Source organism: Astyanax mexicanus, chromosome 11, assembly GCF_023375975.1.
Source record: "Astyanax mexicanus isolate ESR-SI-001 chromosome 11, AstMex3_surface, whole genome shotgun sequence".
NCBI lineage: Eukaryota > Metazoa > Chordata > Actinopteri > Characiformes > Acestrorhamphidae > Astyanax > Astyanax mexicanus.
Genome location: NC_064418.1, coordinates 33,996,256 through 34,019,283, shown reverse-complemented (window position 1 = coordinate 34,019,283; position 23,028 = coordinate 33,996,256). Strand labels below are relative to the sequence as shown.

Genomic DNA, 23,028 nt, shown 5'->3' with positions numbered 1-23,028 from the left:
ACAAACTCCTTTAAGTTAATTTGCATCCTTCAAGTGTTAACATCATAAGAATAACATAACACTAACACACTACACTAGCCCAAATGTGCCGCTTTACACTGAGGTTGCCAGATTTCGCTTGGCGTTTACCTTAAAACTAACCAAATCTCCTGATATCTCTGTGATTAGCATGTTAGCATTAGCAGTTTTGTGGCTGATGTGGTTCATGCCAGATGTGTATGCTTCTCTGTTTGTGGTGACACAAAAAGCAGATGTTGTATCTTATTAAAAGTTCACTTAAAGGACCCTGACACAAATAGATGAGGAGGATATAACCCTGCCTGAACCCTTTTAAACCAGTATTACCTGTAAAATGTTGTCAAAGCTCACTGGCAGATTGGAGCGGCAGAGTCTGCGATCACTCAAATTGCAGCGTGCCCTTAAGGTCACATTAGAATTCAGAGCGGCGGATTGAAAGTGCTGAGGTCGGGGGATATTTTAGTAGATAACAGGAAATGCGGGGCTGAGGTTTGAGGACAAGCCATTAGAGTTTCATTTAGAACTACAGAGAGAGAAATACAAATATGGTTAGTAGTGTGTGTGAGAGTGGGAGCTGTGGGATTATAGTTAGTGTGAATGAAGGAGAGAGAGAGAGAGAGAGAGAGGCAGGTTTGTTTGGAGCTGAGGTGTAATGCTCAATATCTTATTATATTGTGATACAATTTCATTTAGATGTACAATATACTTTTTTTTTGCAATATTGTTTATGTTTAACAAACACTGACCAACTGCTTGTTTTGTAGTTCTGGAGTTCAGCCCCTGTCTCAATGTCTTCTTGTCTTAGTCTCACTACGATATGGACTAGTAAATTGTTGTTGAGGCCAACTAAGTTCAGTTCTGTTACCTGCGGTAACACTGTTTAGAAACTGACCTTTGTTCTATATACAGTGGCTTGCAAAAGTATTCATACCCCTTGAACTTTTCCTCATTTTGTCACCTTACAACCACAAACTTGAATGTATTTTATTGAGATTTTAAGTGACAGACAAACACAAAGTATTGCATAAGTGTGAAGTGGAACAAAGAATATTCATGGCCCATTCTTATATCCCATTGAGATGCTCTCCATTCAACTTGGCTGAGCTTGAGCTGTTTTATAAAGAAGAATGGGCAAAAATCTCAGTCTCTAGATGCGCAAAGCTGGTAGAGACAAACCCCAAAGCATGTTACAGCTATAATTGGAGTGAAAGGTGGCTCTACTAAGTACTGATATACAGATTTTAATTTGAGAAAATTTTTGAAAATCATTTATCTGTTTCGTTCCACTTCACAAATACTGTGTGTTTGTCTGTCACTTAAAATCTCAATTGAATACATTTAAGTTTATGGTTGAGAAGTGACAAAGGGTGGAAAAGTCCAAAGGGTATGAATACTTTTGCAAGCCACTGTATTAGTATCATTTATTTATTATTTATTATCTGTCTCAGTGTCTTGGTTTCACTACAATGTGGACTAGTAGATTGTTGTTGAGGCCAGCGGCCAGTGTCATTTATTTGTTAAATATGTAAATATTGAATATCGTCACTGTCCAATAAAAACTTTTATTTTACTACATAATTTGAACAAACAAACTGTCCTTTACATTGTGCAAAAATTTCTTGATGAATGGACCGATAGAATCTCTTCAAAATGACCAGAGACAAATTATTTTTACACTGACTTCAATTAAAAGTTTAAAAGGTTCAAAAGATGCTGTTTTGAAGATCCTTTTTTTTCATTGAACAGCAACGATATATTCATTAATCAAGTTTTATGCCCTATATATCACAATGAATTTAGAGTAAATTATAAACTAACAAATTTTTGTTTTCTATTTTCTTCTTTTTATTTTTATTCAAATGAAAAAATCTTAATTTGGTCTCGGTCTCAGTCACTTGGACTCAACTACTAAAAGTCTTGGTCTTGACTTGGACTTAATGTACCTTAGTGTTGGTCTTAATCTGGATTCGGCTCTAGTGGTCCTGACTACAATGCTATCAACTGCACTTTTCAAAACAGAGAGCATCATTAGCCCATTTCATTAGCACATTATGAATAAAAGGTCAAGCCTCTTGAGATAAATAGGTGAAAGTTTGAGAAACTGAATAATATACCTTTTATCTTATATTGGGAAATGATGCAATATTCTGTCAGATTTGTAGCTTCACTGATGTAATGAACCAATACCAGCACCATGGCGATCTTCTAACACATACAGAACCAGGTCTCATTATGATTTTTTTCTCCTTGCCCTCGTCGCGGAATACTCCCTTACGCCCTTATCAGCTCATTAACAAGCCCTTCCTGAGCTGAAGTGTGTAGTTGCGTTCCAAAGCCCAGACTACAGCTGAGATAGGCTGCATTTGTCAGCCACTACATCATAGAATGCTGTACCAAAAAAAAGGCCTCTTTATAAACTGCAGAGAAGTGCAGCCACTGTTCATAGTGATTGCAGGGACGCACCTGATGTATCCTTCCCACCTCACACAAGTACCCACAGTTCTTTGTGCACATACAATGCAAAGAGGAAATATAACAGCACCACAAAAATGATGGAAAATGAACATTCCAGAGCAGGCCAGAGCAAGCCTTTGGTTTTTGTAATTAAAATTTATTTTTGTGAGGAAATTAAAATGCATTTAAATTTCGTGCCACAATTGTAAGGGATTTAATCTTTCTGGTGACTTCACCACCACCTAGCCTTGGTTAGGAGCAGTCCATTTGTGTAACCAATAAACTACTAAGTAGGAGTTTTGCTAGGAAAGTCCTAATGAGGACTTTGTTGTATATGTTGTATGTAAAGTATAGCTGTAAAAACCCGTCAGATTAGTTTGTCCATGGTCTTGGAATGCGATTTTCTGTAAAACTGTCACGGGTATATTAACATGAGTATATGACTTTTGCCTTTAAAACTTCCTCAGTGGATTTTGGCATGTTTCTCTTAAGGGTAATTCAGATAATGCCATAATTTATATATATGTGTCTTTAATATTGAAGTTACAGTGGCATTCAAAATGTTGAGCACCCTAAGGCAAACTATCTGCATGTTTTGCACAAAATGACTCATATTATTTCCATCTTTTACATTTTTAAAAGAACAAAAAATGAAAATGGCGTAAAGCAAAATTTAAACACCCTGCATTATCAGTGCTTAGTAACATCCCCTCTGGCAAGTAGCACAGCTTGTATCAAATTGGCCAAATGTATAATTTTTTACTTTTGATTTGTCTAAATGACTTGTTTCCAAACGTTTGAGGAAACAGGGTTTTCTACTGATGAAGGTCCATGAAGGTCAGGTCTGTGCCAGTGCACCACTACTTCAGAGCCTGCAAAATTTTCCTGAAAGTCTTTTCTAGTCAAATTACCTCCCAGCAAACTCTCAAGCAGTTCTCTCTGAAAGGGGTTTTAGTCTTCCAGACCTCAGATGGACCTCCACTGTTCCTGTTCAATGCTTTCCTTACATAATGATCTAAACAAATGGCTACTGGAAAGCAGAGGTGTGCCAAATCATTCTGGATCACTGACTTCTGTTACAGTTCAGCTGATTACACTAAATATAGACCAGGTTATTCCATGGATGTTTTCTTCCTTGATGGCACAGGCATATTCCAAGATGATAATGCCAGGATTCATGGAGCTGGAATTGTGAAAGAGATTGTTCACCACAGAGTCCAGACCTTAAAGCCATTGAAAATCTTTGGGATGTGCTGGAGCAGACTTTGCACAGCAGTCAGTCTCTACCATCATCAATGCTGCAAGATCTTGGTGAAAATTTAAAGCAACACTGGATGTGTGCTAAATGTGGTGTGTGACCTTTTTTTTTTTTTTTTTTGGCCAGGCAGTGTATGTATGTAAAGTTGTTTACCGGAAAAGGCAACATAGGTCCTCATAGGTTTAGCAGATTAATTTTCTTACTGTATCAAAGCTAAATTTAAAAAGAAAAAGAAATGGGTTTCATCCAATTTTTCAATTATCGAGTTTTTAATTTCATGAAAATTAAAAGTTGAATCTTCTCTTAATTTTCAGATTTGTCCATTGTTGTATTTTGTAACACAAATCTGATGGTATAATTCAACTTGCAACATGCAAAAATGTAAAAATCAGAAAATAAAAGATTACGATTACGATTGTGAGGGGCAGGGCTGAAAAAACAAAAGGTAGGAAAATGGATGAAAACTTATATTTGTACACTGCACTACGTTAAAATTTTAAATAATGGGTTTTTAAATGCAATTTCCTATTTTTGCATTTAGTCTCAAACGAAAACAGAAAAACAGAAAATTTAATTAATAAATGTTACACTGATCCTTATAGAAATGTAATATTGGTTACTGCACTTTTGGTCACTTTGTGCTAAAGTTATGTTGATACAAAACACACACACACACACACACACACACACAAATACACACACACACCGATTTCTAAACCACAGAGTAGTTGATGGCCGCACAGAGGAATGTGAAGTATGTAGACTTCATGTAATATGGGGGACAGAGAGGGGGAACTAAATAAGGAGCAATTTATGACTTTTATTAAAATACATTCAAGTATCGTATTCATCGGAAACATTTTTTGTTTTGTTGTTATGACGTTTGTAAGAACTGTATCATTATTATTAGAGTTATTTCCAGCTCAGTATGGATGGTGTGAGGGCTCCGTGCACCCCTCCGCCTGGGAGCGGGATGGTTTGGTCCGTAGTGGGAGGGGCTGTTCTGTGGGGAACTCGGTGCAGATCAATGAACGGAGCTAAACAAACGGGTTGGGCAATCCAGCCAAGTTCAGCTGAGCCGCAGGATACCTAACCCAGCTATATCTAACCTAACCCAGCTATATCTAACCTAACCCAGCTATCTGTCTCTCTATCTACCCGCTCTCCGCGCGGCGACACTCCGCGCTGCTAACAGAAGTGTTTATAACTCAAATTCAGCAGCTCTGTCGGCCGGTCTCTATGTTTTATAGACTCAAATGTACAACTTTAGCAGCCGTCTCTCTCTCGGACTCTGGCAGTAACCAGCAGCAGGCGACCGACAACAACTGACAGTAAAGCAGCTTCACCCCGGCGGGGAAAGTCGATACTTCCAGCACGAGAATGATTTTTGCGAATTCTGGCAACCCGCTGAGAACTCCGTATCGCAAACAGGTAAAGAAACAAATGAGATTTATGGCTTTATTTAACTGCTGTGTGGCTTTGTAGCCTGCCTGTGTCGCCCTGCTGTAAGTGTAGTTAGCTAAGTGGCCTCTGAATAATGTGTGTGAGGTGAGCAGTATGTGCTGAGGTTATACACTGTAAGAAGGACTAACGTGAGCAGCAGAACAAACAGCAGCTTCAGCAGCGTTAGCATCGGTACTACAGCTCTGGAAAAAAATTAAGAGACCACTTAAGTTTCTGAATCAGTTTCTCTAATTTTGCTATTTATAGGTATATGTTTGAGTAAAATGAACATTGTTGTTTTATTCTATAAACTACAGACAACATTTATCCCAAATTCCAAATAAAAATATTGCAATTTAGAGCATTTATTTGCAGAAAATAAAAAATGGCTAAAAACAAAAAAGATGCAGAGCTTTCAGACCTCATATAATGCAAACAAAAACAAGTTAACATTATAAACTTTTAAGAGTCCGGAAATTAATGTTTGGTGGAATAACTTTTAATCAGTTTAAATGCATGTGTGTATGTTCTCCTCCACCAGTCTTGCACACTGCTTTTGGATAACTTTATGCCACTCCTGGTGCAAAAATTTAAGCAGTTCAGCTTGGTTTAATATCTTGTGATCATCCATCTTCCTCTTGATTATATTCTAGAGGTTTTCAATTTGGTAAAATCAAAGAAACTCATAATTTTACGTAGACTCGTATTTATTTATTTATTTTTTTTCAAAGCTGTAAAGAGAGAGTTTTAGGGGACGGTAGGGGTCTTTGGGGGGCTTTAGGGGTTTCTTTATGTGTTGTTGTGTTTGCTTATAAACAACACACACACATACATAGGCATCCAATTTGGTGAACTGTAATTTAACTTATCATAGGCTTGTAGTTTCTTTAAAGGTCCCATCCAGACATTAGTTGAATTATGTTGTATTGTATTTTACGTAAGCTTACCACTCTATCCTATTGTATCTCTCCCCTAACCCTATTGTACACATCAGACATATTTTACATTTTGTAAGTTACATATTTTACATACATCTTGTGGAAGCTAGTTTACTAAAAGCACCAGTAGTTACGCTGTAGTAGCAGCTTTGTGAAATAGTATGAAAATTCCTTTTTTTTTTTTTTTTTTGAAAAGCCACCTAGCTAGCTATTCTAACATATTAACTTCTTACTGATATTTAAAATGCACGGAAATTACCAGAATTGCCCAAAATTAAACAATTAGCCGATGACCAAATGATAAAAAATACCACGCATTGTTTTTACAGGTTTTCATTCATTTTATAAAAAAAAAAACAATTTAAAAATGTATTGAACACTGAATGTTGTTAACATCCAGCAGGCTTGTTAACAAAGCTCAATATGTCTTACAAAATTAGCATAGTATTTTTACTTATTCAGCTGATCACCAAAGTGTTTTTTCCACTTTAGACAGAATACTTTCAGTTGCCAAATATTTAATTAATTCCTGATATTTTCTTTTGCTAGTTCTGGGTGTTTTGTAGGTTATTTGGAGTACCAATTTTTTATTTGAATGAATGATTGATTGATGTAAACATTTTAGTTTGTTACAGGAGAGATTCTGTTCACAAATGGTCTTATTTTTATTTATTTATTTATTTGTTTATTTTTTGCTGTAGGTTTAAATCCAATTAAGAATAACAATTAATTCTTTTTACAGCTAGCTGCTACTATAACTAGCTATCCTCACTTTTCAACTTTCTTGTGATACGTAAAAGATCTGCTTCGGCAGCAAATTAGCACGATTTACTTTTATAAACAACAAGTCTGCAACAAATAGTAAAGCTTTTCCTACACATATTAGTGTCCTTGTGATATTCAAAATGTCTGGTTTGACACCAGTTTACTATTATAATCAAGCTGGAACGACAAATTAAGCAGTTTTAAGCTGTTTTTAAGCACAAGTCACGTATGTGAGCTGCACTTAATGCAACCTAAGCCACAGTATTCCTCCAGGTAAGGCAGAGGGCAGGTGATCTGGGCCGGAACATCCTCGTGTCATCCGTCAATCCTGATAGAATTAGATAACGTTGCCTCTGCAGATGCAGCTGCATTAGGCTAAATGACAATGAAATGAAGATGCCATGCTTTCTGTGACCTTCCCAATTATGAATTCTGATTTATCAGCACATCAGCAGATTGGTTGATAGAGAGAGAGAGAGATAGTGAAAGAGAGAGAGAGACAGAGGATTATGCATATTCATGGGCAGGTTTAACTGGGTGTGTGTATGTGTGTGTGGAGCAGGGAGAGGTGAGGAGCTTTCAGGGCGAGGCCTGTTACAGCTAGGCCGGAGTATTTCCAGTGCGGATATGACGAGCTATCTGAGTCTGGGGCAGGCCGATAAGAGTCTGGTCTCTCCCCTCCTTACTCTCTCTCTCTCTTGCGCTCTTTCTCTTTCTCTCTCTTTCTCTGGCTCTCTCACTCCTGGAGCTGAATACACAGCAGTAAGGAATAAACAGGATTTGAAACAGGTCTGAAAAAGCAGGTCTGTTGGAAATTGGCCAGGAAAGAGGACCATAAGGCTGAGAGACAGGACCATAAAAAAAAAAAAAAAAAAAACTGGACAGGAGAAAGCCCACTCTGTCCTCAAAGATGGTCTTTGTCCTCTTATCGCCTCAACCAGCAGAACATGTTCTGGTAGAGAGTCTGTCCTCCAGCGAAATGATCAGACAATCTGTTTTTTTGTTTGAGTTTTAAGAGATCAGTTCCAAAAACGGTTGTAACAGATGATGGGATGAGATAACAGAAAAATAAAATCACTCTTCTTCTGAAAAAAAAAACTGTGTGTCAGTATACAGACAAAATGTATATTTTTATTGTGGGCTTCTGGAAAGACATTGAATACTGAATCTTCCAGTCTCCAGGAATGTTGCTGGGCAGTTTCGTATAACAAAATATGCACGTTATTAAAACATTTATTTACCTTACTAGTTGTTCAAAGACATTCTGGAACTGCACAAAAAAAAACAGTTTTTAAAAACTGTGTAAAAAAAAAAACTTAAATTTAGAGTTATTTTAGTCAAAGCACTCATTGTTGTTATTACTATTAAGTAATAATGCCAGTACATTATCATAACATTGAACTTTTATTCTTTAAACTATAATTCAACAGCTATGAATACCTGTGTTTGATGAAATGTGAATGGGTGACTTAACTATGTCTGATGTTAGTTAATAGTGGTGTACAGAATTGCATACAAAAATAATAATAAAAAATGATAGATTGTCATTTAAATTGTTAGTGAAACCTGCAGTAGTTTATGCCCTTTAAAGTCTTTGTGGATAAAATATTTCCTAATCTAATTGAAATCACATTAAAATGTTATTAGCACAGTTGTTGATAATCATCGTATCATTTGTAGTTATATCTCCTACACACTTTGCCTGCTCTAAAATCTGATGGATTAGTGGCTTTTATTAGACTACTAATAAATGGTAACATTCTGTTTTGAGTTTCACAGATAGACAGTAATTATACCACAACATCCACAGCATCATCACTGCTTTTCACAGCATGCATCACTACAGATTTTGCCTGTAGAATACCAGTGAATCTCATTCCCATTCTGCTTTCTAATTGAAAATCGTCGCTGTCCAATAAAAAAACAAGCATCTCCATTTTTGTGGATTTTAGTTTATTACATAATTTGAACAGAAAAACTGTCCTTTACACTGTGTCAAAATTTATTGATGAACAGGCCAATAGAAATACTACAAAATTACCTTAAAAACATTGACTTCCATTGAAAGTTACATAAGTTTTATCTCTCTTATTTTGGAGATACTTGTTTTCTTATTAGACAGCAACAAAATGTAGGGTTAGTTTCCCAGACATGGATTAAGCCCAGTCCTAGACTGTATTCTTTTATATTATCCATTTAAATGTCTATCCTTTAGACATTTGAATGGACAATATAGAAGAATTAGAAGAAGAGTTAGAAGGCCTCGTAAGATAAAAGCTGTGTCTGTAAAGTACATTGCTTAGATACAGATATTAATTAGTAAGGCCGATGTTTTTAGTGTAAGTCTTACCTGTGTGTTTTATCACTCATTGTACTCCTGATTATGTTTTGTTCAGCTTGTCGTAACCTCAGCCTCGGTGCAGCTGTTTGGGCTATACTATGAAGTGCCATTGTGTTGCCAGGCCATTTGAATATGAGCTGGAGCCTGTCCGCCGCCATAAATGCCCTCTTTGTGTCAAGACCTTTAATGGAATGATATTTTGTTCGGCGATGCTGGATTTCATTGAGTCGAGACCTGTTTTTCAGCACCCTGCAATCTTGACCGTGTGCAGCAGAGATTTAACTTTGATGCCGATATTAGGTGCATGGCTGGATTAAAAATACACTTCACTTTTTCAGGTAGTAGCCCAGCAATGTGTAATAAAATATTTCTTGATAATGTCAATTAACTTTTAGCATTTGTCAGGTGATAATACCGGTATGTTTAAGCAGTTAACTGCTTTTACTGATACTGTCACAGTTCCAATATGGCTGTGCACCCTTATTACTGTCTGATAGCTCCTGTTCTGTTACCAAATGATGGACATTTTAAAGAGAAAAGCCAATTAACCACATTTAGGCGATTGTCTTTGACTGTCAGCGGAAAAGCTAAAGTCAGCATTCACCAAACCAGCTTGAGGAGATTTGCATGTAAGTAATCTAATGAGGCACAGTGGCCGTACCTGTGTCGTGCCATGTTCTGTAATGAGGCCTGTCTCAGCTCTCCTGCCTCTCTCAGGCTGCCTGAGTGGAGAAAGGAAGCGGCTGGATACTGAAAGGAAATTCCTGCAGATTTCAGCTTCCAGCCAAAGATTTATGTCTGGAACCCAAACATTTGGGACAGAGGCATAAACAAAGCATTCCTGTGTGCAGAGAGATACTGATGATTATTATTAGATATCAATTCATTTTAAAGATGGAAATGTGGAATTATTGCAGGGATGTCAATTTTTGATGATTGCTATGTGATATAATTAGTAGTTTTTATAATTATATAATATACTATATACAACTCTGAAAAAAAAATAGGAGACCACTTTAATTGCTGAATCAGTTTTTCTGATTTTGCTATTTATAGAAACATTGTTGTTTTATCCTATAAACTACGGACAACATTTCTCCCAAAATTCCAAATAATTTTTTTGTCATTTAAAGCATTTATTTGCAGAAAATTAGACATAACTGAAATAACAAAAAATAATGCAAAAAAACAAGTTCATGATCAAGTTTTAAGATTTCAGAAATCAATATTTGGTGGAATAACCCTGGTTTTTAATCACAGTTTTCATGCATCTCTGCATGTTCTCTTCCACCAGTCTTGCACACTGCTTTTGGATAACTTTATGTCACTCCTGGCGTGAAAATTCAAGCAGTTCAGTTTGGTTTGATGGCTTGTGGTCATCCATCTTCCTCTTAATTATATTCCAGAGGTTTTCAATTCGGCAAAATCAACGAAACTCGTCATTTGTCATTAAGTGTTCTCTTAATTTTTTCCAGAGCTGTATGTTATATATATTAATTAGCACTGTGCATTTTTACAACATTAGATGCTATTTGTAGTTTACATATTACAGATGTTATATTGCCCAAATTTGGTGATATTAATCATCCTTTATTTTCGTATTTTAGTCTGTGTGTTTGTGTAATGCAGAATCTTTTACAGATTAAGTCTAAGCTGACTATAGTGGATCCTTTTGGTAATCAGTAATTAAAGACATGATGCAGATAGAGCCCAACCCTCTTGTTAAGGTGGATTGCCATTGTGTACTTTTTCATAGGCGAGTTTTCCTTTGTGTTCTGGTGTGTGGCTTGTGAATGGGTTAGGCTAAGCTATGTCTGAGTTCCTTAGAGACAGTTTGTAGTAGTTAGCTACAGATTTAGCTCCAAATTCCATTTTAAATTCAGGATGTTGTTTCCTATGCCAATGTTTATGCCCACTTTTCCTGCTAGCACTTTTTTTTTTTTTTTGCACCTTCTCTTTATCAGGCCAAGGTAGAGAGCAGGTGTCATGGCATCCCCCAGGGCAAATCACAAAGCATTTTAAGGCTTCCTGTTCAGCTTTCGCTTTAGAAATACTTTCAAGATGAGCAGTAATGAGCATCATGGTGCAGTCAGCTATATTCTCCGAAAAAATGTATGTGTTAACTGATAATTCTGTCCAGAAAGAAAAACAAGCGTTAGCCTTCCTGTCCGGTGCAGTCGCTGGCCAGGTCTGGCCGAAAGCAAGGTTAAATATGTGGATGAGTAACTCAGGAGAGCTGGAGCAGAGTGTTCTGCCAGTACGCCGCCGTTCCGAGTAGCTCTTTCATTCTTACGGAAAGGTAGTAATTTCATCTTTGTTTTCTAGTCTTCGTCGCACACCTTGGAGAACCAGTCCATGCAGTAAAAAAAAAGATTGAAAACATTCAGTGCGCAGGCTTGAAACTCTGAAACGCTCCCCCGGTTGGAAATCCCAGCCAGCGAGTGTTCAGTTGCAGAGCCGAGGAGACGTGCGAACGCTGGAAAGACGATCAGAGCCTCTGGAGCCTGCCCAGCCTGCCATTGCTCAACTCTGTCACTGCTTCATTCTTCAGATTCCAAACGCTTCCTCTTTCTTGTGACTGCTCGAAAATACGGAGAAAAGTAGAGAAAGGGGGTAATCAGAGTGTAACAGAGGGAGTACTTGAAGAGGAAAAGCTCTCCCAGCTCAGAACATCTGTGTCCATGCAAACAGGACGGAAGTGATTGGCTCCGCCACACAAGAGCTCTTTTATAATCTGAAGAATAGGGCCATCTAACCGGCACACTCAAAGCCTGTCCAAATATCCCCCAGGATTTTTTTTTCTTCTGCTACGTGTGGTCTTTGAATAGAGAACACGACTCCAATTAAGGGTTTAGATTCTGTTTGAGCATTGCACATTTCTATGGTGGTCTGAGAAAATCCCATGAATACAGAATAGATTTTAAAAGAGACACTTAACACAGATTAGTTCAGATTAAATAGTTTTTTTTTAATTTTCACTTGTATCTACAGGAGAGGTAAAATCTCAATTAAATGTGACTTTATTCAATACGTGCAACAATATCAGAATAGGGAAAAGCATATGTGCTTTTATTGCACATTAACACATACACACACTCACACACACATACACGTGTGTGTGTGTGTGTCTGTGTGTGAGAGAGAGAGAGAGAGAGAGAGAGAGAGAGAGAGTGTGGAGAGCCAAGCAGTTCAGTTGAGCAGTGAAAGGTTGTGTTGGCAGGCATGTGTGTTAGGTACACTGAAAGTGTCTATTACCACACACACACAAACACACACACATAAGCACTGAATATTTGGCAACCAAATTAATTTATCAAAAATGCAGTGTTTTAGTGTTTGGCTGCATAATTGAAAATATCGATTTATTTATATAGAACAATAACATTTTAATTAAAAAGGCGAGACAAAAGCACATTCACACTATTTAATTTTTGCAACTGAGAAAAAAAATGAAAAATATGTTTAATATTAAATATTCTGCCTTTAGCCAGATGTTGCATTTTGTTTGCTATATATATATATATATATATATATATATATATATATATATATATATATATATATATATGCACACTATATATGCTTATTTGAGCCTTTTTTATTATTAGTGACACAAATAGAAACAAAGGCTTCAGGGATACTCCTGTAAAGAAGCCAAAAAACAGAAAGCATATCCCATAAAATACTGGACATTTCCATCTGCTGCTTTACTGCTATTGGCCATTTCACAGCATCTGAGCACCTGCTAGAGAGGCAAGGAGGAGAAAAGAGACATTAAAATAGATATGGATCACAATAAAGCCAGATATTCATCCTCAATCACTCGCTCGTTTGCTGGCTCGCCTGTTCACAGACCGCGTGGAGTCAGTCCATTTGCAGACACTGACACAGCAGTCTACTTCTGCTTGCTTCTTTAAGACTTCCTAATAGCCTTCCCTCTTCAGAATTAGGGCTGTCCACATATTATAACAAGTTATTTTTCATACTTACAGCTCTGGAAAATATAAGAGACAGCTCCATTGTTTTTTTTAAAGCAGCATCTTTACACACATGGCAGCCATTTCATTCCAGTCATTCCATCACACAGAGCTGAACTACTTGGATTTCTTTGTCAGGAATGACATAAAGTCATCCAGCAGCAATGTGGAAGACTGTTGCATTGACAATTTAAGATTCAGAATTTTCTGAATTCTCTTCGAGTTTGAGCAGCAGTATTGCGTCCTTTAAATGTTATGTTAACTTTGTTTCTTTGCAGTATATGAGGTCTGATAAAAAAATTATATTTTCTATTATTTTGAGCAGATATTATATGTTTTATCTGTCTCTACTTGTCTTGCATGTTTTTCTATTGTGTTTTCTCTAGTTTAGCACTTTTGTGTACTTATTATTGTATTGTAATTTAGGGCATTTATTTATCTCATGTTTTGTAATGTTAAAAATGACATCTGCTGCATTCTATGAATTATGCTTTGAATACCCTTGAATCTGTGCAATGCACTTGCATTGTTTAAACACCCAAGATTGTGGTTAAATTAAACCACAACAGCATCTTTGATCACATCCCCCGTATTAAATATTCTTCTCTGACATACTTTTAAAAACCTCAGCTTTATCCACACCAGCAGAACAACTACTAGTGCTGGGTCACCCTTCTCCTGCTTATTAGAGGAAATGAATAATTAATCTTAATCATAATATATTTTACGTATTTTATAAATGGTCAAGTTCTAATTGATATCAGTTTAAGGCTTATCATGAGTTTTTATGGCAGATTTAAGGAGGAACACTTTGATTGCAGTGTTTTTTCATATTGAAATAAATTTTATTGTAGTACGCAGTATACTTTTCAGAGCATATTGTGAGTATTGTTAGGACTTAGGGCACACTGACTACATGCAAATTTCATTATAACAAGTAATTGAATTAAGGGTGCCAAACTGTAAATACAAATCACTGTAGTAAGGATTGTATAGGATTGTATCTAAATAGCATTATTAAGAATTTGCTGCTACTTATGCAAAAATAACGCCTATATAGCCCAACCCTAAACTGATGCCCAGTACTTTCTAATAGTCAAAAAAAAAATATTTTTATCCTTGATGCACACAGTTTTTTTTAAATGCAGCTCCAAAACTCTGAAAGCCGACTGAGCAAAAATATGCCCTTTTTAAATCGTGACTAATCCCAATTGTGCACGCCTAGACTGGAGCACTTTAATCCACTTTCTAAATTTTGACTCTTGAGAAACAACTCGTGGATCTCCCTCTAATCTCACTCAAAATATTGTCTCATATATTTTAATACCTTAACTCTTTTGTGTGAGTCATCTCGCCCCAGTCTAAACTGAATCATGTGTACATAAGAAATACAGTATATATTAAATATGTAGTATTGAGCAAATATAGTTATTTTCTGTACCTCTCTGAAGTGTCTTTCAGTGATTTAGTTTAGATCTCATGCTGTTCTTGTTTTTCTTTAGATCCTCTTGCAATCAGGTCCTTATGCTGAGCTGTTGTTTTGGGAGGTTTCAGTAAAAGAATCCTTGATGTTAATAGTTAGTATTGAGACATGCATGCAGGTACTCTCGAAAAAGATGTGCATTATATTTTGGTCAGTTTTAATGTGTAGTACTGGAAACATATATATATTTTTTTGCTCTGTTACTAAAATGCTGAAATCTATATGTATTGGGATGATGTTTCTTATTGATCTTAATCTGAAGTCTCTGTTTAGGAAGTAGTCGTGTTTGTGTAGGAGAGAGAAAAAGAGAGAGAGAGAGAGACAGAGAGACAGACAGAGAATTAGACCAATAAAGCTGAAGTATTCTCTCTTCGTGTCGGCTTGGAGTGTTTTCAACATTAATGGGTCTGCATCAGCATCACTGCAGCCTGGTCTCCAGAGCCCATGCCTCAAGCATTTCAGCGCGATTGTTGATCTTGTATCTGCCCCACCCCCACACTCATTAGTATGCAAATGCGGGCAGAAACTGACCCTAGCCTAGTCCTTTCACTGTAAGTTTGATCAATAAAACTCCAAAGCAGGCTTTCACACCCAGGTTCCATCTCTCCTTCTTAATCCGCATAATGAATGCAGCAGTGGAGAGCAGGATTAGCCAATAGCTTTAGCCTCCTGCAGTCCACAATCAGCTTTTGTTTATCTAATAGCGCCAGTTGTCATCCCCACACTCGCCACATTGTATTCACGCAGGTCGGCTCCGAAACGACACAGGCTTGCAAATCTCTCCTTTTGTCTGTTCTTTTTTTCTTTCTCTCCGCCAGATCTAAGGACCACGTTTACCTTTCACGCCGGCCTGCTATGTGGCATCTTCACACTGACCTCATTTTGTTTTTCTGTCGTTTTTGGCAGCCCCCTGTTGGCCCCTCGTCCCAGCCCATGGCCCCACCTAGCCCCGGAACCAACAGCAGCACCAATCAGAGCAGCAGTAGCAGCAGCACGGCAGGCTGGGAGCAGCTCAGCAAAACCAACCTGTACATCCGGGGGTTGCCCCCGGCAACCACCGACCATGACCTGGTCAAGCTCTGCCAGCCGTGAGTACTCCGCTTCCTCTCATTAGTGGCCTTATTGATTCGCTATTGACATGTTAATTTATTTATTTTTTCCCCTCCCGGTCTTGAGAGTAACTGAAAGACTTGGTAGGAGGGGGGCCCTGGACCGAAATGATAGTTCCAAATGAAGGTAGAACTGTTTCAAGAAGGCTTTTCTGTTTACCGAAGTAGATGAAGAGATGGAAGCAGAGGCCTCCTGCAGGTCTGAATTACTGGCTGACTCATTAATCCCAGTTGGACTCTGAGAGGAAAGTGCTGCTCCAAAATGGAGATCGATTACGGCTCGAGGAGGGGAATATGGTCTGAAATGCACAAACATCAATCCTTTGGATCAGCACGGTTCCAATCACCACACACCGGGAATTGTATATGGCTATGATCCGCTCAGCCACGGCGGCGCACTGGTTGTTTGATAAGCTCCCTATAGATGGGAAACCAGTTGTAAGATCACACAGATACCATGGTGACCAACCATATATTACTTTGAAAGTGATTAAAGAGAGACGTATTGGCATGCAATTTACAGGTGACTTACTACTTAATCCATTGAGAGGCTTTTATTTAAAAAAAACAAGGCCAATTTGAATATTTACGCTATATTATGTCTGGAAATTACATTATTTCAGAACATTCCCAGAAAAAAAAAACTGTTAGCTAAAGTTTACCACAACTGGTCTGACGATCATTTACTGGTGTTCTATGTTGAATCGTTGAATTCTTAGCAATACCAGTGAAACATAACATATTAAACAGCATTTTGCACATTCAAACATGTCCACAGATAAGTGTTGAACAGTTCTGTGTGTGATTGATTTAATGTGATGAACTGTATAATACTACTGCTTTCACTGCTGTTGGTGTGATACTGGTGTGGGAATTAGGGTTGGTGAGGCTCTCCTGGTCCTCTGAGTAAAAAAATCTTACTTGTTCCAGTTAAAATTTGAAATTCACAGATCCAAACTTAAGTGGATCACTTGCTGTGAAATGAACTTTTAATATTGCTATAATATTTAAATCTTTCAGGAAATGTAAGTATATTCAATTATTTCATATTCAGTGTGACTACAGATTCCTTTTAGCAGTTTTCAGTGCTGAAGGTGTGAAGACTTGAATATATTTGAGATTATTTTTTGATGCTTCATTAAGTAATTTTTTGAGCAGGTTTTTTAGTTTTTTGATGGTTATGTGTTTATTTTCTTCGACGTTACTGAGGTACTGTTATGTTAGCAGTACAGTCGAGGAGCAGTAGGAGTTATTGTATTTTTCACACTATAAGGCACACTAAAAATCCTTTAGCATCAGCTGCTAACCACTATTTCCACGTTCAGAGGTGAGTATTATCGGCCTGTAGCCTGCTTCTAACCTCGGCTAGCACTGCTGGAGCGGTTAGCCGTTAATGCTAATGCTCCAGCCTTAGTGCTGAAGAAATTCTGGAATCTAAGCTTACTGTAAATAAACAAAAACGCTTTAAAGCAGTAAATAAGCAGTAAATAAACAGTTTAAAGCAGAGAAATTTGTGTTGATTAACATCCAGCACTTGTTTAACTTTAAAAGAAAGTATTTTTTTTACAGTATTTATTACAGTTTTGTTTACTTAGCTTAGCTTTACTTAACTTAGTCAGCCACCCCTTTACCAACACCACCCAGTGGCGAGACCTTATGAATTCAAAGTTCCTCATAGTGTCTCTTAAAATGCACCTTATGATCCGGTGTGTCTTATGTATAAAAAATAGACCAGAAAATAGACGTTTATTGATAGTGTGCCTTATAATGTGAAATATACAGTAACTTACAATTGTAATATTTAGTCCCATTAAAGGTAATACAACTGCAGAGGCAAAAACAAAAGGGAGGGAACATCATACCGAAAAAAACTCACTCCTTCACCTTAAAGAATACTGACCCAACATTTCTGCCTTCTCGTACTTGAATATTACCAGCCTTGTTTACAGTTTTAGTGCATATACCTGTGAGCTGTTACGAAACTATAAAATCCTCTGAAGCCCACACATGTTTCATGGGTCAAGGACTTGTTTACATTTTGACTGAAGTACTGCAACAACACCCACTGTCCTAACAGCACAGGCAGGCTCTCTGTAATCAAGGAAACTTGTGGAGCCTTCATTTTCATTTAATTTGACATAATATTTAGCTTTAATTATATAACAAGTACACCATATGGACAAAAGGATTGAGGCACCTGCTCACTTATTAATCCTTTTTAAATTAAGAGTATTTCAAAAGAGTTTGTCCTGCTTTTAATAAAGTGAGTGTCTCTACTGTCCAGGAAAAGCTTTATACAAGATTGTGGAGCATTGCTGTGAGGATTTGTTTGCAATTACTGACGACCACCACCACAACTCATCTTCAGCTCTTCCATTTGGGTGAAGCCTTAGAGGCTGATACTTATCTAGCCTATGCCAGGCATTGCTAATGGAAGAGTTGACTAAGTTACAATGATAACAGGCCTAACATTTACCTAATGAAACAAACCAACGTCCAACATAACCCTAAATTAACAAGGATTTTATGAAATATTACCTTATCTTAACCAAACAAGCCTAAAGCCATGTATCTGTTTATTATCTGTTGTGGCTAATCCAAAACAAAACATAAATATAACCAAAAACTGCCAGCACACAAAAGAATCCTTTCATTTGACCTATAAACTAAAGCTCAGTGTTGACTTATATGTAACAACCTTCACCACAGTATACCTCCAAATTGGCACTTAACCTTATATGAACTTCAGTTTTACGCCATCTGTCAGAGCACAGAATTGTTCTCTGCATTATGTCTGTACGTGAGTAATCCCACAGTCAGCTTTCCACAGTAACTGAGTGAAGATTTTCTGCTTTATTGGGCTGCAGGCACATCTCTCCCTTTTAGAGCTCTTAACCGAGAGTAATGTGGTGAATAAATGATTAGTTATAATGACTCTCAGGCTGGTGGGGTGGTTTGAAATAATTTTTAGAGATGGGACAGAATCCACTCAGCTATGAGGCATAGTGGAGTTTTGAAGGAGGGACTAATAGGCCATTGACGGTCATGTCAGAGAGAGAGAAGGAGATAGATGGGATCTGATGCGAGCATTGTGCTTCGGTCTGACATGAAAAATGACATTAGCACGAGAAAATAAATCTAAAATGTCTGACAGCACATGTTTGGAAATGACCACCAACTTCATGAAGGCCTTTTAGAATAATATTTCTGTTTTAATGGTTGTAAATTTCACTCCATACTTCTTTGAATTCTTTACAGTAGCATATACATTAATATACCACAGTGCTATTAGGCGCACTTAAAATCCTTTTATTTTCCCAAAAAACGACAGTGTGCCTTATAATCCGATGCGCCTTATGTATAAATTCTACCAGTCAGGTTGTAAGCAGCAGTAAAGCCACTCCACTGAAGTACAGGATTATAAAGGAGTTTTTTCAGCACCTAGGCTAGAGCAGTATTAGCATTAGTGCTAACTGCAGCCCTAGATCTTTTGCCGTTGAGTATATCAAACTGTAGTCTGCGTGTTTGCTGTGTTAAAACAAACTATGTGGGACGAACTGCTAACTGATGGGCGGCATTTACTAATGCTTAGTGCTGCTAAGCACGCTAAAATATTGGAAATCTACGCTTACTGTAAAAAACAAAAAGGTGCTTTACTCACCCAAATAAACAGTTTTCAGGATAGAAATCTGTGTAGATAAACGTCCAGTGTTCCTTTGACTTTGATTTTTTTTTTTTTGAGTTACAGATTTGTTTATTTACTATTGTCGCTTAAAATGTGCCTTAAAACCCAGTGCATCTCAGTCCGTAAGATTCGGTATATATTACTGACAAAAAACGTTTGCTGATGATGGAGGAGGTTGTAGTAGATAGTGTACTTATGCTGCATTCGAGTGCTCGCTGGTTGTATACCAGATGGTTTGCTATGAATACTACTTGACTTCATTTGGGTGCTTTTCAAAGGATTTGCCTATTAAGAATGAAGATCTGTAGGACACTGCAAAATAAGACATGGAGCAGTCAACAAACACTGGGAAATAATATACTGAATAATTATGTTTTAATCAGCTAAGCATTAGTGAGTATAAAAAAACTCTTTGGTAAGAATATGTAGTTGCACCAACAGGCAGGAAAGTACATTTTAATATATATTGTGGTGTGGACTCCTTTAAGAGTGAATGAGTCTGGCAAAGACTTTTAGCTTGACAGCTCTATTTGGTTTTAATTCTGTGTTTCTTTGCTTTAACACTGTGTGAATTAGCAGAAGATTTTGCCATTCAGATATCTTTGTTTGCAAAAATTCTTGTTTTAGCATCATTAGCAGCACAGTTGCTCAGGTAAACAGAAAAAGCTTTTGTGGTCAGAAAAAAACACCTACCAGATCACTCTGTTTTTGAAATAATATATATATATAATAATATAATATTATATATTTGGCTTTGGAGGATCACAGAAGAATCAAGGATGCCAGTTATTAGACTATTTGTCTCCTTCCCACTCAGAAATAATAGAAAAAAAAATCTAAAAGAAAAAATCTGCTGCTATAAAAATATATGAAAAGGAAAAAAGTTAAGATATATATTACATTTCATACATTTGTACACAATCTAGAATTTGGAGTTTCCCACCTGCTTATTACTTCATTGGTTGTTCAAGTGCAGTTTACAAAGATTACAAACAGTATTTCCCATTTTGTGAAAGCAGCATTACTTTTAAAAAGATGAAAGAGGCAGCTGTGTAAACGATGGCGTAAACTCTTCAGAAATTCCCGCCATAATTTTCTTTTCTTCCAGATTTTTTTTTGTCGTGTCCATATAGCAGGGGTCGTGTTTCACTTGAACTGTTAGTAACACTGGCCTTGTGATTTCTAGTGGATTTCTATTTTGATTTTGGAGAACTAAGCAAGCTTTTAGAGAACATGCAGAAATACAGGCAAAATGTAAGCAGACAGAAGGCTCCGTTCTTATCCGCATCCATATTTAGCATAAATGGGCCTTTAAGGCTTCTGCCTGTATACACAAAGCTCCTATGCATGAGAGGGCCGGTCTAAAATCAGATTGCCCTCCCCTTTGTGATGACCTCACAGATGGGCGCAAATCCTAGATCAGCACTCCTACCCTGAGAAGCTTTATGAATACAGGTCCAGGCCGCATTGTGCCTTTGGATCTCTGATTATGGAGACTCCGGGCATTGAAAAGACTAGCGAGGTGACTTTGAAATCTCATTTTCCCCTTTCCAAACCTCCTGTCAGCCATCCACCCCCTCCACACACATGCTAGCATGCGCATACACACAGGCTTGCACCGACAGACTATCAGATGTTGACTTTGCAGCACATTCAATCTCTTTCTTCCTGCTCTATGGCTTCCCCGCCGTGTTTGCTAAGGAGGGGAGCCGCTCTTTATGGCACAGAAGACAAACTGTAGCAATTTCTGTTTCAACATCATTTCCACATCATTGAGAAAGTCAAGTGTCTCTCTTACTGGAGTCTAATTACATAGCCAAATGTTTCAGTTATGGTTCACAAGCCAGTGCAATGCCGTGCATTTGAAGAATTAGTCAATAACTTTGGATGCCGTATTGAGTTCGAATGAAACAGTCCGTTTGATACGCGGAGACTTTAATCACCAGCCCAGAATAGAATGCCACCACAGCAAAGTGACTCCAGTACTTTTGTGAGCACTTAGCGTTGGCCGTTTAAGGTTGTGGATTAGTAAGGTGAGGGCCAGGAGTGTGATCTCCAGACCATTAGCTGCATTTAGCTTAATCTTATCCTAATAGCTAAAGCGATTTCCCCTTTTAACCTTTTACCTTACCCTGTGCGACTTTTCCATCAGAAAGGAGGCCAAGCACGCTTACAAGTAAGTGCTACAAAAGGTTCCTTAAGCACTTTTGGTTCCATAAAATAAAATCATGTTTGTAGTAAATATGTATGTGTGTGAACAGTGTGAAGATGTTTAAAAGGCTTAATGTAAATGTTATTCATGAATTTAAAAAAAAAATCTTCACACACATACACTTTACACTCTACAGCTGCACAATATTGGAAGAAACTGACATTGCAATATTTTTGTTCCTATTAGAAGTCAGCGGGTCAACATGTTGTTATAGGCACAGTATTGCCCATTAATGCAGCAAAAATGTGTTAGAATATAATTAAATACAAGAACAGTGTAAATTTGCCTTTTCTGTAAGCAGCTATAAAAAAATTAGTGGAATCACAATATATTTGATATAATTTGACATTGTATGTGATGTGATTATTGATTATTGGTGTGGTGTTTTTTTTTTTTAAGAAAAAAAAATGAAGAAAACTATATATATTTTTTATTTATTTTAGACTTGAGTCAGCTCTCCTACTCATGCCAGACTTTTTATTGTTCATTACATTTTTCTTTTACTAATGAAAAATATCACCTGCTATTTACCAAAAATGCTTTGGTGCATAACTTTTACACACTAAGAACCTATTGGTATACATCAGCTCTTAAAAGACATCTGATCTAGAAGCATGCACACAATTTTGCCAATTTTGGCAAAAATGACCAACAGCTCTTTTATTCTGAACCATATACAAAATATACTCTTGCCACATTGAGAACTTGTCTGTCAAAACAAAAGCCTTACAGAAATGTTCCATCCAACAATGTCTTTGTTTTTTACTGTTAGCAATCATACGATGCTATGTCACTTTTATATCACTCAAATAAAGAAGTATATTTACAGCTTTTTTTAAGTGGTATGTCTCTAGTTGTCTCTATTCCAAATACACTACAGTGATATACAGCTCTGGAAAAAAATGAGAGACCACTTCAGTTTCTGAATCAGTTTCTCTGATTTTGCTATTTATAGGTATATATTTGAGTAAAATGAACATTGTTGTTTTATTCTATAAACTACGGACAACATTTCTCCCAAATTCTCAATAAATGTCTTGTTATTTAGAGCATTTTTTGCAGAAAATGAGACAGAGCTTTCAGACCTCAAATAATGCAAAGAAAACAAGTTCATATTCATAAAGTTTTAAGAGTTCAAAAATGTATATTTGATGGAATAACCCTGTTTTTAATCACAGTTTTCATGCACCTTGGCATGTTCTCCTCCACCAGTCTTACACACTGCTTTTGGATAACTTTATGCCACCCCTGGTGCAAAAATTCAAGCAGTTCAGTTTGGTTTGATGGCTTGTGATCATCGATCTTCCTCTTGATTATATTCCAGAGGTTTTCAATTTGGTAAAAT

At 37.1% G+C, this 23,028-nt stretch overlaps 1 protein-coding gene across 3 annotated transcripts in view; it reads left to right on the top strand.

Annotated features, from left to right (window-relative positions):
• LOC103030356 (RNA-binding motif, single-stranded-interacting protein 1) overlaps positions 1-23,028 on the top strand; it is an 83,154-nt gene that overhangs the window by 17,391 nt on the left and 42,735 nt on the right. For 2 of the 3 annotated variants that reach the window (XM_022680025.2, XM_022680026.2), the window contains exon 2: positions 15,584-15,765. In XM_022680025.2, coding sequence (XP_022535746.1) covers positions 15,584-15,765 — 182 coding nt within the window. Of the gene's footprint in view, positions 1-4,756; positions 5,162-15,583; positions 15,766-23,028 lie in introns of those variants that run through there. The other variant, XM_022680028.2, reaches the window with a different exon arrangement.